The sequence below is a fragment of the Chenopodium quinoa genome, unplaced genomic scaffold (genome assembly GCF_001683475.1).
Source record: "Chenopodium quinoa cultivar QQ74 unplaced genomic scaffold, ASM168347v1, whole genome shotgun sequence".
Lineage (NCBI taxonomy): Eukaryota > Viridiplantae > Streptophyta > Magnoliopsida > Caryophyllales > Amaranthaceae > Chenopodium > Chenopodium quinoa.
Genome location: NW_018744704.1, coordinates 6,694,093 through 6,709,238, shown reverse-complemented (window position 1 = coordinate 6,709,238; position 15,146 = coordinate 6,694,093). Strand labels below are relative to the sequence as shown.

The following is a 15,146-nucleotide window of genomic DNA, read 5'->3' as shown; positions in this document are numbered from 1 at the left end:
GAAGCGGGCACAAGCGGAACCGACAAGGATGTAGGCGTCTTTGAGAGTCTCTTGGTTTGGTGGGGAGCTTTAAAACAAGGCAAGCACAATATCTATAAAGGCTTAAATCAACACACAAGTCTTAAAGCAAAGCAACCCGAATAGGAGATTTTTCATTCATTCAACCATCGCTCCATATAAAGCTTTATATTGTTTATGTGGAGAAATACTAGTGAACACTGAAATGACAGTAACACAATAATCTCCTCTAACACCTAAACTACTTACACGAATATATTGAAAGTCTTTAACATAAACTAAGTAAAGAGATAAGAAAGCAAAATACACGATGAAAGAGGTTGGATCCTAACACCACGCCACAGTAAGGCCTGCTGCGCGGTGAACACTCAAACAAAATCGAGGCAACGCAGAGACATAGTTAGTAGGAACAAAAATGGCGACTCAAACTGCAAATGGTGACGTATTGATGCTCGAAGCATCACCAGATGCAGCACGACCATGGGCAAGCGCTTCCAATGCAGAAACCATCGATGCCTTGCCTTACATCGACGATGACTATGGTAACCCTGCCGTCAAACAAGAAGTCGACCGCTTAGTTGAGGAAGAGATGCGCCGAAGTTCCAAAAGGCCCTCTGATTTTCTTAAGGATCTTCCTCCCCTTCCCAAGTTCAATTTTGAGGTTTTTCTCTACAAATTTCCCAACTTTTTTTTTGCTATTAGGGTTTTTGGAATGCGCTTAAACCATGTTTGTGAATTGGGTTGTTTTCAATTGATGCTATTTTGTAAAATTAATCTGTTTTATTGTTGTTTTCTATTCATAAGAACCCTAATGATTATGCTGGTGAAACTATTGTGAATTTAGGAAAATTAACAAAGTAGACCCTTGCTTTAGACTTTGATTATTGTATGTGCTAGTTCTGTTTTATGTTTTTTTTGGGTTGTTTTAGACCTTTAGGATACTTCTCGTAACGTGTTTTGTACGTTGCGTGGAATTTTATCATTGATTTGTACTGCAGATTATGAATATAGGAAAGGCTTGAGAAGTTGAGAGTGCCTTTTTACTATTGTTATAACTAAGAATGGTCGAGAAGGTATAGAAAAGATGATCATAGATAAGGAGATGGCTGAATGCTGGTCATTTTCGGGGTCTTATGACTCTTTTGAACATGGTATGGCATGACTTGTTTTCTACATTTTTTTAACCCCCATGAGATTAGTTGAGACTACTCTGCACGTAGAAATTCGGTGTCTAGAGCTGGGGTACTTGGGTCAGAGATACAATATAAGTTTTGATGGGCTTAAAATTCACTCCAACATTGTTGGCCTGTAATAATGTCAAAGATAATGAGGGCCAAATATTATGCATGCAATATGTGGTTGAATTTCATGTGTGATTAGTATAAATCCGTTTGTTTATGTTAGGATCATCCAATGCTTGCTAGAGAATATGAGCGAGTCAGGGCTGGGAAGCCTCCAATGCCACTTGATACATCTCGGTATATACCAGATGCTCCATCATTGAATAAACAGAATGATGAAACAGCTTGGAAGCAGGCTCTTCAAAAAGCTCAGCGCTTGCTACAGCATCAGGAGATAAGGTGATATGATATCTATATCGTATAATTTCAATTTTATTTGAAAATTATGTGCTGTACATCAAGTAGATCGAATATACTTGCTGTTGGAAATAAATTTAGTATGTCCTGATTGAATAGCTTGTCTGGTTGCTGGTTTGTATTGAAGGGCTTTCACAAAGTTCACCAGCATTAATTACATCTCCTTTGGTATCTATGAGAGGCATACTCTCTTATTTAAGTCCTTTTGCCCTTATTTAATCAACTTCAATTTGTGTAGACTTGCTTATTTCGTATCTCTTGTCACAAGCTCCTTTTTAATGATTAATGCTCTCCCTAGGCTTGAAAATTTGGAGCTAATGTCTAAGTGTGGTCCTGATGTCTGGAAGCACTACAACCAACGGCTTGAGGCGTCTTTAACCCGGTTAGTTTCTCTTACACATCTGTAGTGCTCCTTTAGATTCTATCCCATTTTTCTCTTTATAGGGGTGGGATGGGGAAAGGGAAGAGTGGGTGGGAGTTTTCTACCATTTCCCATATTGGTTGTAGCTATAAAACCTTTTAATGCTGATACTTTGCTAATTTCATTTTGATTTACATATTACAAGGTACTGGGTTGTCATGAATTATGGTCTATTTTGTATAATGGTATAATGTGCTTCTTTATTCATTGTAGATGGGAAACATTTTTCTTGTGCTGGTAAGTGTATGTGTTGAATGCCAAAGTATTCCTTTTGTCCTTAACTTAAGCATATGTTTAAAATTTTTATAGAATTAAGAGAGAAATAAAGTGGGTGGGTGGTTCAGGATCCAACTTTAGTGAATAAATAGAGAGGAAAAATTTCTATAAAGGTGATTTATAGTAAAATACTATGCAACTTACATTACTATACTTAATTATAGGGTTAAGTTGTACTTTTCATGCATACTATAATCTCATGGGATTAGGTGGGAAGTATAGACCTGTTGACTAGCAAAAATTTCAATTGAACATTGTTTTTAAAGCCATACCTTATGATTTACTTACCATTATTCGGTGCTTCGTAAAAGATGTCTTCTTGGGAGTAAGAGAATTTTTGGATTAATGTCATTATCTTGTTTCTTTATCTTTCAATTTGGTTTGGATTTATTACAAGCTTGGTGAGACTAAATTATTCCTGGTGGTTGTCTTGATATCATCTTGTATTACCTACTTTTCTGATGAAAGGGTCACATAAACGGCCATTTATTTCCTTAATTTAATGTTTCTATTTGTTATTGGATATATTTCTAGTTTTGTGTACTCCTATGAAGATGGAGAAGATTTAAGGTTTAATGTGGCCTTTGCTTTCTTTGTGACTATAACTTTTTAAATAAAGAAGATTGAAGCAAATAGAGAAGTTACGAACTAGAATTAGCATTTTTCTTTGACACCCATTGCTTGACCACTTCTTTATTTTGTGAGATTTGACCTTCTTGGCTTCTAGCTAATCTTTGTGCATCCACCTAAGTATCAAAAATTTACAATCATGCCCGACCTTACTAAGGATGTGATTTATAAACCACTTTTGGCTCAAACTATATCACTTGGGTCTTGAATGTTAAAAAATTTGTCATCCTTTTCTAATACTAAATCAAGTGAGCAAAAGAAATCCTCTATCAAAGCAATACATTCTTTTATGAAGGAATGCCTTTAACCACAAGAAAACTTGATTAGCTATGTTTTTCTTTTGTCGAAGAGGTAACCTTTCTTTACATAAAAGAACTTACAATCGAAATTGTGACAATTGGTTGGTACCCCTAGCGTACATGATATCAAATTGGGAGTTTCTTTTTAAGGCCTACATAAGTCTAAGCATTGAAAGTTGCTATAGTTTCCACAATTTCTATTTTGGTATAGTTTACACATTGTTCTTGTTCATTCGTCACGATTAGTTTAAACACTTTTAATTTAGGAATGGGACCACAATTATACATTCTCCCATTTCAATCTAAAAATACCCACTGTCCCCAATCACATTTAGTGTTTTCTCTCACAATAAAAATGTACAAATGATATCTAATCACATTTACTTTTTCACACAACAAATTCTAGAATGGCCCACAACAAATGTGCTACATGATTATATGAATTGAATGAACATTTTTAAGGGCGAATTTTTCACCATATACCACTGAGTTAATGCGTAATTCACCATATACCACACGAAACTTTCTAATACACCAAATACCACTCAGTTAATGTACATTAACACAAAATGCCATTTTTGGTAATTGTCGTTAGTCTGCCGTTTGGGGTAATTTACTAATTCACCATATACCATTATTTTATAAGTTATTTCACCATATACCATTTGTTTAAAATTATTTCAAAATATACCCATAATTTTACAAAGGTTTGTGTTTTAAAAAAACTAGTCGTTGAACAGTTATAACGGCTAGTTTGTGTATATAAATGTAGTACTTTAGTGATTCACGTACCAAGTCACGCTTCTAAAAGCATTTGCAAAGATGTCCACACACTCGATATCATCATCATCATCTTTCGATTCTTCGTACGTAAGAGTGCCAAACAAAGCTTGTTCTTGTGGTAGGAAGTTTGCAATAAGGAGCTCTGATTCGGCAGAAATCCACAAAGGTTGTACTATAAGTGTGATGTATGTGAGACATTCAGGTGGTGCAAGGGTAATGTGGAGAAAAATGTCCCGTCGGGTTATGAAAATCAAAGCAGGGGAGGGATAGACACGCATGGAGGTGAGATCTTGTTGAAGCAAGAGTTGAAGGAGCTCAAGAGAAGAGTAGCAAAGCAGCAAAAGATAGTAAATGCAGCAATAAAAATAGGAGTAATTATGTTTATGGTTATTGTATTTGTAGCCTTGAAATGATTAATGTAAACAAAATCCCTGCGTTCAAGTCTTTGGTTGTAAATGGCCCTGACACCATGATCCTTGCCATTTCCCACACCCACAGGTCATATTCCCAAGTGACAGGGAACTTGACATGGCCATCCCTGACTTCAAATTCTCCACCACCAGAACCTAGGCTCATCACTCCTTGGCTCCAAAACCACTTTAGCATACTCTGTCAGCTCATTAGGTTCCATATCAATTGCTTTATCAAACCTAGAACCTATGTAAAATTACCCTAAAGTACTACATTTATATACACAAACTAGCCGTTATAACTGTTCAACGGCTAGTTTTTTTTTTTTAAAACACAAACCTTTGTAAAATTATGGGTATATCGTGAAATAACTTTAAACATAAGGTCTATGGTGAAATAACTTATAAAATAATGGTATATGGTGAATTAGTAAATTACCCCAAACGGCTGACTAACGGCAGTTACCAAAAAAGGCATTTTGTGTTAATGTACATTAACTAAGTGGTATTTGGTGTATTAGAAAGTTTCGTGTGGTATATGGTGAATTACGCATTAACTTAGTGGTATATGGTGAAAAATCCGTTTTAAGGGCGAGAGGAGTATATAAGATATTATTCCGATTTGAAAACATTACATACAAACCCGAACATAGAATAAAATTACGGTATCGGTCGCGATTGCGGAAACGGTCGTGGTATCACGGTAATGGAATTGATGCGTTAGTCGCGGGCTAGGTCGCGGTTGTAGCGGCAGAATTTTGTTTGAAATTTATTAAACTAAAAACTATATTTTAGGATTTTATTGTATCTTATATTTAAATTTTATAATTAATCAATATGATTTAAACTTTTTGGCCCAAATGATAGTCGAATTTCACTACAAAAAATAAATTGGAAGGAGTAAGTATTAAGTTAGGATAGTACACACTACACAGCTGTACAAAGTAAAGTTAAATACCTATTTTCTTTTTAAAAAAAAGTAAAGTTAAATACTTGGCTCAAGTACATCAACGTGGGGAAGTTTAATTTTTTTTAAGAAAAACCTGCCCCGCTATCCCCACCTACCCCACTTATGGATTTTATCTAAATAAAAAAACTCCTTTTTTCTCCTCTTCGAGTTCAATAAAGAACTCTTTTGATTTTAATGGAGGTTTCTCCGTTTTTTCCCTTTCTTTTCCTTTTTAAAACAAGAACTTCATTGAAATTAACCATATGTGAGATAATATCGGTCAATGCGGGCGAATTTTAGTTCGTATCGGTTGAATCGGCTGAAAACTCGTCGTTTTAAAAAACACCACATCAAATCGGGAAATCTCAGATCGGTAGGCTTGGAATCCGGTACATACCGGCCGAATCGCGATGTAACGGCCACATTTATATACTATGTACCCGAATATCTAAAATTTCTCATAAAAAGTATTTCTGATATCCAATATCCTATAAACTTTCCATTTATCTTGTGAGATCTTAAGTAGCCTAAAATTTTGGACCATAATCAAATTCTAATGAAGTTGTTTTGGAAGTATTTATTTATAAAAAAATAAATAAAATAATTGCAATGGCTTTCATGAAATCTTTTTTTACTAATCATTCCAGAGTACTTGATCTAAGGATACAATCTATTACCTTGACTTATCTGATTTTATTAAAAGTTAATTTATTTGTAAATTTTACTTAGGTAGCCCTTGTTAACCCTTATCACTTATCAAAGCATTTTAAAACTTATTTTATCTTATTTGAACTTATGAATCTTATTAGATATAATTTAAACTTGTTAATGTTTTGTTAACAATTTATTTATTCCGGTCTTAAGTGAAATTGAGGTAAACAAACAAGGTCTAACTTCAGTATTTTATTCTTATCGTATAGTTTGTCAATCAACCTTACCTATTAAGGGCATAGTTGTAGAAATATACCAAGATGAGGAATAAACCTCAATGTCAAAACAACTTAAAAGTGTAGACACCTAAAAATATCTCTTCGGCCAAAATCCTCTTGTTTTTACCTTTCACGTCGTGTAGCGTAAACAGAGCTTTGAGTATAGTATGAATGTGTAGGAGCAATTGTGATTAATTAGGAAAGTGTAAAGTTTAGAAGAAGGTGTACGAGAATTAGAAAATGGTGTTTGGGACCTGTAATTATAGCGTGGAGTGCTAAAGAAGAGATAGAAAAGTTAGGAAAGCAGTGCGATGCGCCACGATGTATCGGCGACGCGACACTATGGGAGCTTCTATTCCGAAAGAAGAGGACGAGAAGTAGGTTCCTCGTAGTTCAATTAGGAGGACATGGGTTCTGCTAACTTGGGAGCCTCATCATGTTCTCAGCAACACATTTCTCATCGTGTAGGTCAATTACGACACCACGGTAGGAAATGTGGTGAAGCTCCCAAGTTGGCGGAGCCCATGTCCTTCTGGAACTACGAGGAGCTTGCTCCTCCTCCTGTAGCTGCGGGAGTGTCCTAGCCCTCCACCGGGTTCTGACGCCAGTGCATGCGGCTTTCTCGACAATTCTTTCTCTTCTTTATCTCTTCACGTTATAAATACCGGAGCCTTTTCAAGGTCTCTGATTCTCGTACACCCTCTTCTAAACTTTAGTTATTCTTAATTAATCACAATTCCTTCGTTAAGTGTTCCTATGCATTTGTAATATACTCGAAGCTCTCTTTACGGTCCACGGCGTGAAAGGTATAAACCTAAGGGTTTTGGTCGATGAGACGTTTTTAGGTGTCTACACATAGCAAGTAGAAGGTCTTATATAAACCCGGACACTAAATTATTGTAGACCTAATCTTTGACACTCCCAAATAATAGTCACATTCTAGATGATATGATTACTTTTTAAGATGATATAATTATGTTGTTAGTGAGTCATATTTTGAATGATATATTCGTATTGTAAATAATTTAGTCAGATGATATAATTATCTTTTGGGTGATATAATTGTCTTTCGAATGATATAATTACTGTTTGATACATTTTTTATTGATACATTCACTTTTTGAATGATACATTTTCATTGCGAATAATATAATCAGTTTCTGGATGATATAATCACTTTTGGATGATATACTTACACCTTTAGAATATTATAATCACATTTCGTATGATATAATCACCTTTCAAATGATATACTAGATGGTCTGTATATTGTTCACCGGGTTTATTCTAGAATTTTTACTAAGCAAAATGTCTTTCTTCGTGGTTGCTACTCTTTGTTGGAAAATAAGAGCCCCACCACCATCCAAAGCCACCATTATAGCCCTGTCATCACACAACACGTCTTATGTAATCCCTCCATGACCCTTAAGTCACAATTAAGACTCATTAAATTCCCCATTTGACCCCACCGCTTCAACACCTCTTCCATTGATAAGGTATGTTCCACATATGCCACCACTTAGGTTGCATTGGAATCTGCCTAGATCTACCATTGCTCATTAAAAACACCACTTAGGGAGGAGAACAAGAAAAGACTCACATCAGAAATGGATAGCATAACCAAGGATTTGTGGTGGCTGGTGATAGGAAATGTACAAATAGGAAGGAGAGTAGAGGGGGAGGTAGAAGACGATCAATTTGGGGAAATGGGTGGATCAGAGAACTTAAAGTGAGTTTTCTTTTATTTTGATTTTATATCTAAGTAAATATAATTGTTAAAGGTCCAAATGACCCCAAAGTTTCATATTGCAGGTTTAATATGTGATATACTGATATCCAATTCAAAAATCAGATAATCATTATCCAAAATAGTATCAATGTCCAACTTTTTCGGATCAATTGATTTCGGCTCTGCGGCTGATAGATTAGCGGATTATATGATACTATATAGTTAGGGATTTTGGGTCATATGTAAACATCATAATGGAAACATATGTTCCTCATTTTGGTGAACTTTGGAAAGGAGAACTCTTGGAACATTAATGTTTAAATTTATAACAATATACTTCATTTATTTTTTATTTTTTACTTGCAGCATTTTAATAGTGTACACTATTTACATACTCAACTTCAATTACATACTTCCCGTTTTCTTTTTTAATTTTAACGTTAGGGTCTACACACTTGCCAATGCACTTTTTATACCATTAATATCTTGTACTTTATTAAAAATTATAAAATTAAATATTGTGAAAGTGTGTATCCAAACGAATCTAACAAGATACCACATGAATATGTTTTTTCCAACAAATAAATTACAAAAGACAATTAAAGGAGGTGGTGTGAATAGTGCAAAATCTCCAACATTGCGCTTTAAAAGTACGGAGGAAGTTTTTTGATTTATACTTTAAAGAAAAATAGTCGTATGGGATCTTGTTAGATTCGTCTTAAATTTATAAAAATCTAATATTATAATTTTAATTGTTGATGTTATGCATTGGCAAATGTGAAAAACCGAAATGTTGTTTGTAAGAAAAATTGAGGAAGCATTAATTAAGGAAGGAAACTGATTTGCTTTTAGTGGCTCCTTAACTCTTAAATGGCTCCTCGGGATATGTTTATTTCTTGGGTTTCACATTCTCTTGAGAACTAAGTTTGTTTGGTATACTAGGGAAAAAAAAAATAACCTTGTTGACATGGTTTTGGTGTGCTCTTAAGAACTCTTACATGTAATATAATTTAATATTTTTTTTTGAAGAGTACGTATGATGATTTTATTTTATTTTATTTTTATTTATTTATTTGTGTATGAAGATGCCATATCATTTTCTGTGCTTGTACATACTTTTGTAGATTTGTTGGTTGAGTAAACAATCCCATTACGACACTTTGATCTTTCCTCCCTCACCTTAGTCATATATCCCGACAATCCAATGGAGCAAAGTCAGCATGGGTTTTAATTGAATCCGAATTAGTATTTTTATTTGGGATGATTGAACTTTGGATTAAATCTGAATAACTTTCACCCCCTAGTTTGGATAACATTGTAGATAAGTTTTAGGTTTATAGATATGAGAACTTTTATCCAAGTCCAGGCATCATAATTGGTAGATGATGCTTAGTTCTAATAAACTTGGCATGAGTGCTTGATAATACCTCAAAAGACTAAGTCGACTTTGAAGAGTTCTGCACCATTGCTTATGCTGGTTGACCTTTAGTTCATGACATTAATTTTTGTTAGTGTTATGTGTTGGCTCTATGCTTATTGATTGTGTGCATAGCCTTTGATTTATATTGGCCCATTTACTCTAAACAGTAGCGAAAATGCTTCTTGTTTTGCTATTGTCGTGCATTTTCCTCTGAGCAATGATACTGCCTCTATTCACTGCCCATGTTTTAAAATTTTAACCATTGAATTTGTTACGTATTACAAAAGGCTGTCATTTGGGCTAAGAGATTTGAAAAGGCTGTTATGTTGGTTCAGTTTGGCTTGTTCTAAATGTAATGTTTTGATGCGAGCAGAAGTGGATGGTTTGCTATATATTGAGGATGTGCTTCTCTTTGCTTGATTTTTTATGTATTTGTATGTTGAACACAATGCTTCATGGCCTTTTGAAAGAGTCTAAACTCAGTTTTACTTGTTGATGGATGTTGCCTGTCTTTTATCTCTTCTCATTTGGACCTTGAATTACAAGAAAAAGAAAAACTATGCTTTGATTGGAACAAATACATATTTAATAATACTCCCTCCGTCCCATAATACTTGACACATTTACTATTTTCATCCGTCCCAAAATACTTGACACGTTACTAAATATGGAATGGGACCACTAATAAAAAAATATTTTTCTATACTCTCTTTGGGACCACAAACCCCAAAACCCAATTAAATCCTACATTTTCTCTCCTCACTACCCCACCTTCCCCACTTTTTGTTTTCTTACCATACAAAAATACAAAAGAGGATCCTTTATATTATAAACAAATGTTTTAAATGGACCCACTTGTGGTTTTCTTAAACTATGTGTCCACCCCAACGTCCCACGTATTATGGGACGGAGGGAGTAATCTCTATTGGTAGTGAAATATGAAAGAAGCACAAGAATGATTTATGTATGTAGAGACATATATTTACTATGAATATATCATTCTTCTACATAATATATTATTCCTTGTCCAGAATATGATTATGGTAGATTTAAGATCGTGTTACTTCAAAACTTTTACTTTAACGTATAATTTTGTCTTCTAGGCATTTAACAATAAATGCCAAATTTTGTTAGATAGTCCAAAATTGTTCCTTTTGTATTGGGTCATGTGTAAACAATTCATAACTTTCTTTTCATTTGGAGGATGGGTAGAATCAGACAATGCTTATCCTGTCGGTGTTCATAAGTAATTTATTTCTTAAATGACCTTAGATTCCTAGAATATATTAGAATTACTCTTTGTCTCTGTAGAGTGCCATGAGGTGTAATTTTGGACCTTTGCTTTGGTGGTGTATTGATTTGACTCAACTACTTTTGAAGCTTCTTTTTCATTCAATTTTATGTGTGTTTAATGGATTTGCCTTTTGAGTGACATAGATTGCAAGCATTAGCTGCTGAGCACGGTGAGAAGATTGAAACTGTGAACAGGGAAAGAAAGTTTCAACAGGTGACTTGGTTTTGATTATTTTGCTTCTCTTTTCAAGTACTTGTAAATTTGAATTTTGTCAGTTTGTTTAGTGAAAAGTTGTAATCTAACTAATGATATAATTTATCAGCAAAATGCTGGCAATGAGCTAAATGTTTTATCTGCACAATGGAGGGAGCTTTGTTTGAAAAACATTGAAATTCAAGAAGCTTGTGTGAAAATTGAAAGTCATCTTGAAGAATTAAGGAAAGAAGCTGCTGAGAGGTAGTGTATTGAGTGACTGCAATTCTTGACATTTTTTTTACAAATTCTAAGGGTTACCTGTGTCTAAATATTTTTATATAATGGTTGCTATGTGTTCAGAGGCTGGAACTTGGATGTTAACATGGAAAATGGTTCCTTGGGTTATGTGAAATAATGAGGTATGTTATCTTGTGATGTACACAATGACTGGAGTATCTGTGTGATTTAGTTATTGTATATATACCTGTGTTTGCAAAAATGCAAGGCACCCTACACCTTACTCAAGTCTTCATTTCATTGCAATAAGCTGCAAATTTTTGGCATTACTAAACTCCTAAGATACTTTGTGATACTAAACTACTATCCAATACCTCTAATTAGGCCTCACCTAAGGGGCAATACCTTAGGTGTGTATGTAGCAATTGTATACTGTTTCCAGTGCAGATTTAATTTGAATGAAAACTGATAAATTTAATTCTATTACATCTAGAACAAACAAGAAGGATAACTGTATATTGTAAGGTTTTGTTTACTGATGCTCATTCAGCTTTGTTGAATATCAACCATCACATTGCTAAATTTCTAAGATTGAAGGGGGCAATGCTGTTTTCCAAAGAGCAGGGTGAATGGGACAGTCTCATGCCAGTTTGATAGTTGTATCAATTATCTTTTGACCTTCATACGAATAACAAAACAACAAAGTTGGTGGCGTCTAGCTTGGTAGCTGTGTAATGTGACCTTTTAGTCAATTGTAAAGATTTAAACCAGGGTAAAGAACCAGAGAACCAATTTCCTGCTCCTCGTATGGGAATGTTTTGCTGTCAAATAGATTTAAATAACAATATATGCTATGATAGCTGATATTTTATCAATTCTATTCTTGTTACAATGTGGCAAATGTATTTTCATTGCAGGATTATTTGATTGTGGTCTGTGACAGTACATAGCTCTGCTACAGTTTCAGCAAAATTAGCATTCCACCCTTTAGAAGAAACTATTAATCACGGGGGCTCAGCAGCTGATGGGTTGAGGCAGTTTTTTTTTTTTATTTCAGAAGGTGCTCTGCATGGGCGTTGATGCGGGCATGTGTCCCTGTAACTCTTCCTTTGCGTTGCATGTTTTTGTCCCTAGCAAAACGATGGTTCAAGAATCAAGTTTTTTAGGTTTGATTAGCTTTGTGCTCTTAGATATATTTGTTGTCCAGCGATCTTTCTTTAACCATTAGTAAGAATCAAGTACTTCCTCACTTTGCTTCGTGTTTTTCTCACTCCAATTAATCCGAATTAGTTGCTTAGAAATTTAAATCTTCCTTTGGTATTCCATCTGTTGCAAGTGCACCCCTTTGATATATATTCTTAGGCATGTTCTCTTCTCCTTAATTAAATACTTTGCAACATTTAATAAAAATAACTTTAGTAAAATATAATTTCAATTTGTAAAGATAAGTAATAGGTTTTATTTATTTAATTTTTTATTTTTTATTTATTTAATTTTTTTTTTTACGAAGGTTTAAGACAGATCACATAGTATTATTAATTAAAGCGAATTAAATGTATTGCAGCTTCTATCGTGATTTGATTTTTTAATTTACTTAGGTTTAAAAAAAATTTATTTAAAACAAATTACATAGTATTAAAAATTAAAGCAAATTGAATGTATTGCAACTTCTCTTGCAACGTGGTCTTAGCCTTCTATTTATTCCAATGTTGAAATGTTGATCCACAAAGTTGAATGTGTTGAATAAGCCACAAGTTATCAATGTCTCCTTGACCACCACCTCGAAGAAGAGTGACTAGATTATATGAGTTAGTAAACACAATAGTGGACTAAATGATAGAATTCAAAGCCCATTGTAGCCCATACAAACATGCAAGCGATTTCGAATTAAAAGTTTGTACTCGAAATTACTACCTCCAATAATCCCGTAGTCCAGATGATCATAATTATCAAGGGACCAACCACTACCTGCTTTATGTGTCTTTGAACCACAAACCTTCAATTTGTATTCGAACCAAATCATTCCATGTTGGAAGTTTTCCCAATTGTGCTGCATAAAAATCAGGTGGGTGCCTACCACCATTAAAGAGAGAAGACTAAGGATTTTCTATAGTAGGTTGTTCGTATAAAAAGATTGTGTGTTTTCAATACATTCAAAACATGCAAAGTAATTATGCGAGGACTACTCCGAATATCATCCTAACTAACAAAAAGTTGTATACAATGTTGGATCCAATCTAAGAGAGAAAGATCTTCATTTTGTTTAGTCGTGATGCTAAGGCTTCCACCCCTCATCCAAACTATTCTAGCAGTATTGTTAGGGGTGTCCATAATCCGGATTAAAACCGAAATCCAATCCAACCCAATCCAAACGAATGTTTAATTCGGATCGGATCCAAATTTTAAATCGGATTGGATCGAATTGATATTTATTGAACATTCAGATTTTCAGATTAGATCGAATTGACCTTGTATGGACCCAAAACACGAAATAACAGAAATATGAATTCGTGATTTTAAAAATAAAGATCGTTTATATTGATCACATAAAACAATGTTTAATTATATTAATATTAATCATGTAAAACTATGTTTTTAATACTTGTATTAATCATGTACAACTATATTTTTAAACTTGAATTTTTATGATTGCATTTTTATTTTTATAATTGCATTAGCCTCTAAAATTTGCAACAGATTTAAATTTGGTTTTTCTTATCGTATTCAAATTACTGAATTTTAATTTGGATTGGATCGGATTGGATTTGATAAGAAATTTGGATCAGATTTGATATGAAAAATCAAAGCGGAATTTTATTTCAGATCGGATTGAATTTAGCCTAACTTTAAACCGGAAAACGAATAGACACCCCTAAGAGCATAAATATCAAAGAGGATATATGTCCTCTTGTATGGGGGTTTTTTGCTGATTTGGAGTAGTCCTCTTTGATGTTGGATAATATAGAGGATCCTCAAGGGGAAGAGGATTCTAAAACAATCCTCATCTGGTGAAGGATTGAGCACCTCGTCCTTTGTGCCAAGAGGATGAAGCCAAACAGCCGAAACCCACCGTTTGAAACAATTTTGTACAACAAACGGCAACGTTTTGCTAAATAAAAAAAAAGAAAAATGAAAAGCTCCTGACACTCGGTCAGAAACATCAAAATAGCAAAGCAAATTGTAACGGCTAGATTTTTAAATTGACCTGCTATTGGCTGACAAGTGTCAACCTTTTATTTGTTTTTTTGTTACATAATTTTACTAGCTCAAAAAAATTATAACGGTAATTAATCACAAACGGTAACATATTTTAAAAAACTGATTTTACCAACGGTTGTTTTTTTTTTCTCTATAAAATGAACCTAATTTTGGCCATTTTTTATGCACTTCAATTTTTCATTTTTTTTCACTCCTTCCTCTCTTTCCTCTCCTTTTATAATTTTCTTTTGTAATGGATGAAAATAATCATAATTTTGGAAGAAATATGAATTTTCCAAAATAATCCAAATCCTCAATACAATTCAAACACTCCCCCTTTTGATCCGAGTATATTCAATAATCCACAATTTCAAGCTGCTTTGCAATGGTTTGGTAGCCACCAAAGACCTATAAACCCGAATTACACATCTCAATTCCTCACCAATTTCATGGGAGCTCATTTTCACAAAATGTCCCATTATTTGCCATGTCCCAACATTTTACCCAACCCATGGATCAATCTCCAAGAGTAAATGTTAGTAGCACTGCTTCTCCAACAGAAGATGTGCGGGAAGCTCAAGATCTAGAAGATCTCGACGATGATGTTGTTGACATTACTGGAGAAGACCCCAACGATAAAAAAGCTAGTGCATGGAGTATAGCTGAAGATAAGGCGCTTGTTTTAGGCTACATCAATGCCGGTGGGAACGTTACCATAAATACAAAACGAACTAAAGCCGGCTTATGGGCTGCAATTTGG

The 15,146-nt window shown here is 34.2% G+C and overlaps 1 protein-coding gene across 1 annotated transcript; it reads left to right on the top strand.

The window, feature by feature from the left end:
• The first annotated feature begins 298 nt into the window (after positions 1 to 298).
• LOC110702978 (pre-mRNA-splicing factor SPF27 homolog) lies at positions 299 to 12,511 on the top strand. The gene is made up of 7 exons (XM_021880736.1): positions 299 to 679; positions 1,423 to 1,598; positions 1,915 to 1,998; positions 10,900 to 10,969; positions 11,079 to 11,212; positions 11,312 to 11,370; positions 12,106 to 12,511. Exons 1-6 carry the CDS (start codon positions 434 to 436, stop codon positions 11,364 to 11,366), a joined length of 765 nt encoding a protein of 254 aa, XP_021736428.1. The 5' UTR covers positions 299 to 433; the 3' UTR covers positions 11,367 to 11,370; positions 12,106 to 12,511.
• Positions 12,512 to 15,146: the final 2,635 nt, after the last annotated feature.

Excerpts from the sequence above, each read along its gene's own strand:
- LOC110702978 (XM_021880736.1), top strand. The coding sequence starts at position 434 with ATGGCGACTCAAACTGCAAATGGTGACGTATTGATGCTCGAAGCATCA. Across the intron at positions 1,599-1,914 it reads CTACAGCATCAGGAGATAAG|GCTTGAAAATTTGGAGCTAA; the intron begins GTGATATGATAT and ends TGCTCTCCCTAG. Across the intron at positions 10,970-11,078 it reads GGGAAAGAAAGTTTCAACAG|CAAAATGCTGGCAATGAGCT; the intron begins GTGACTTGGTTT and ends ATAATTTATCAG.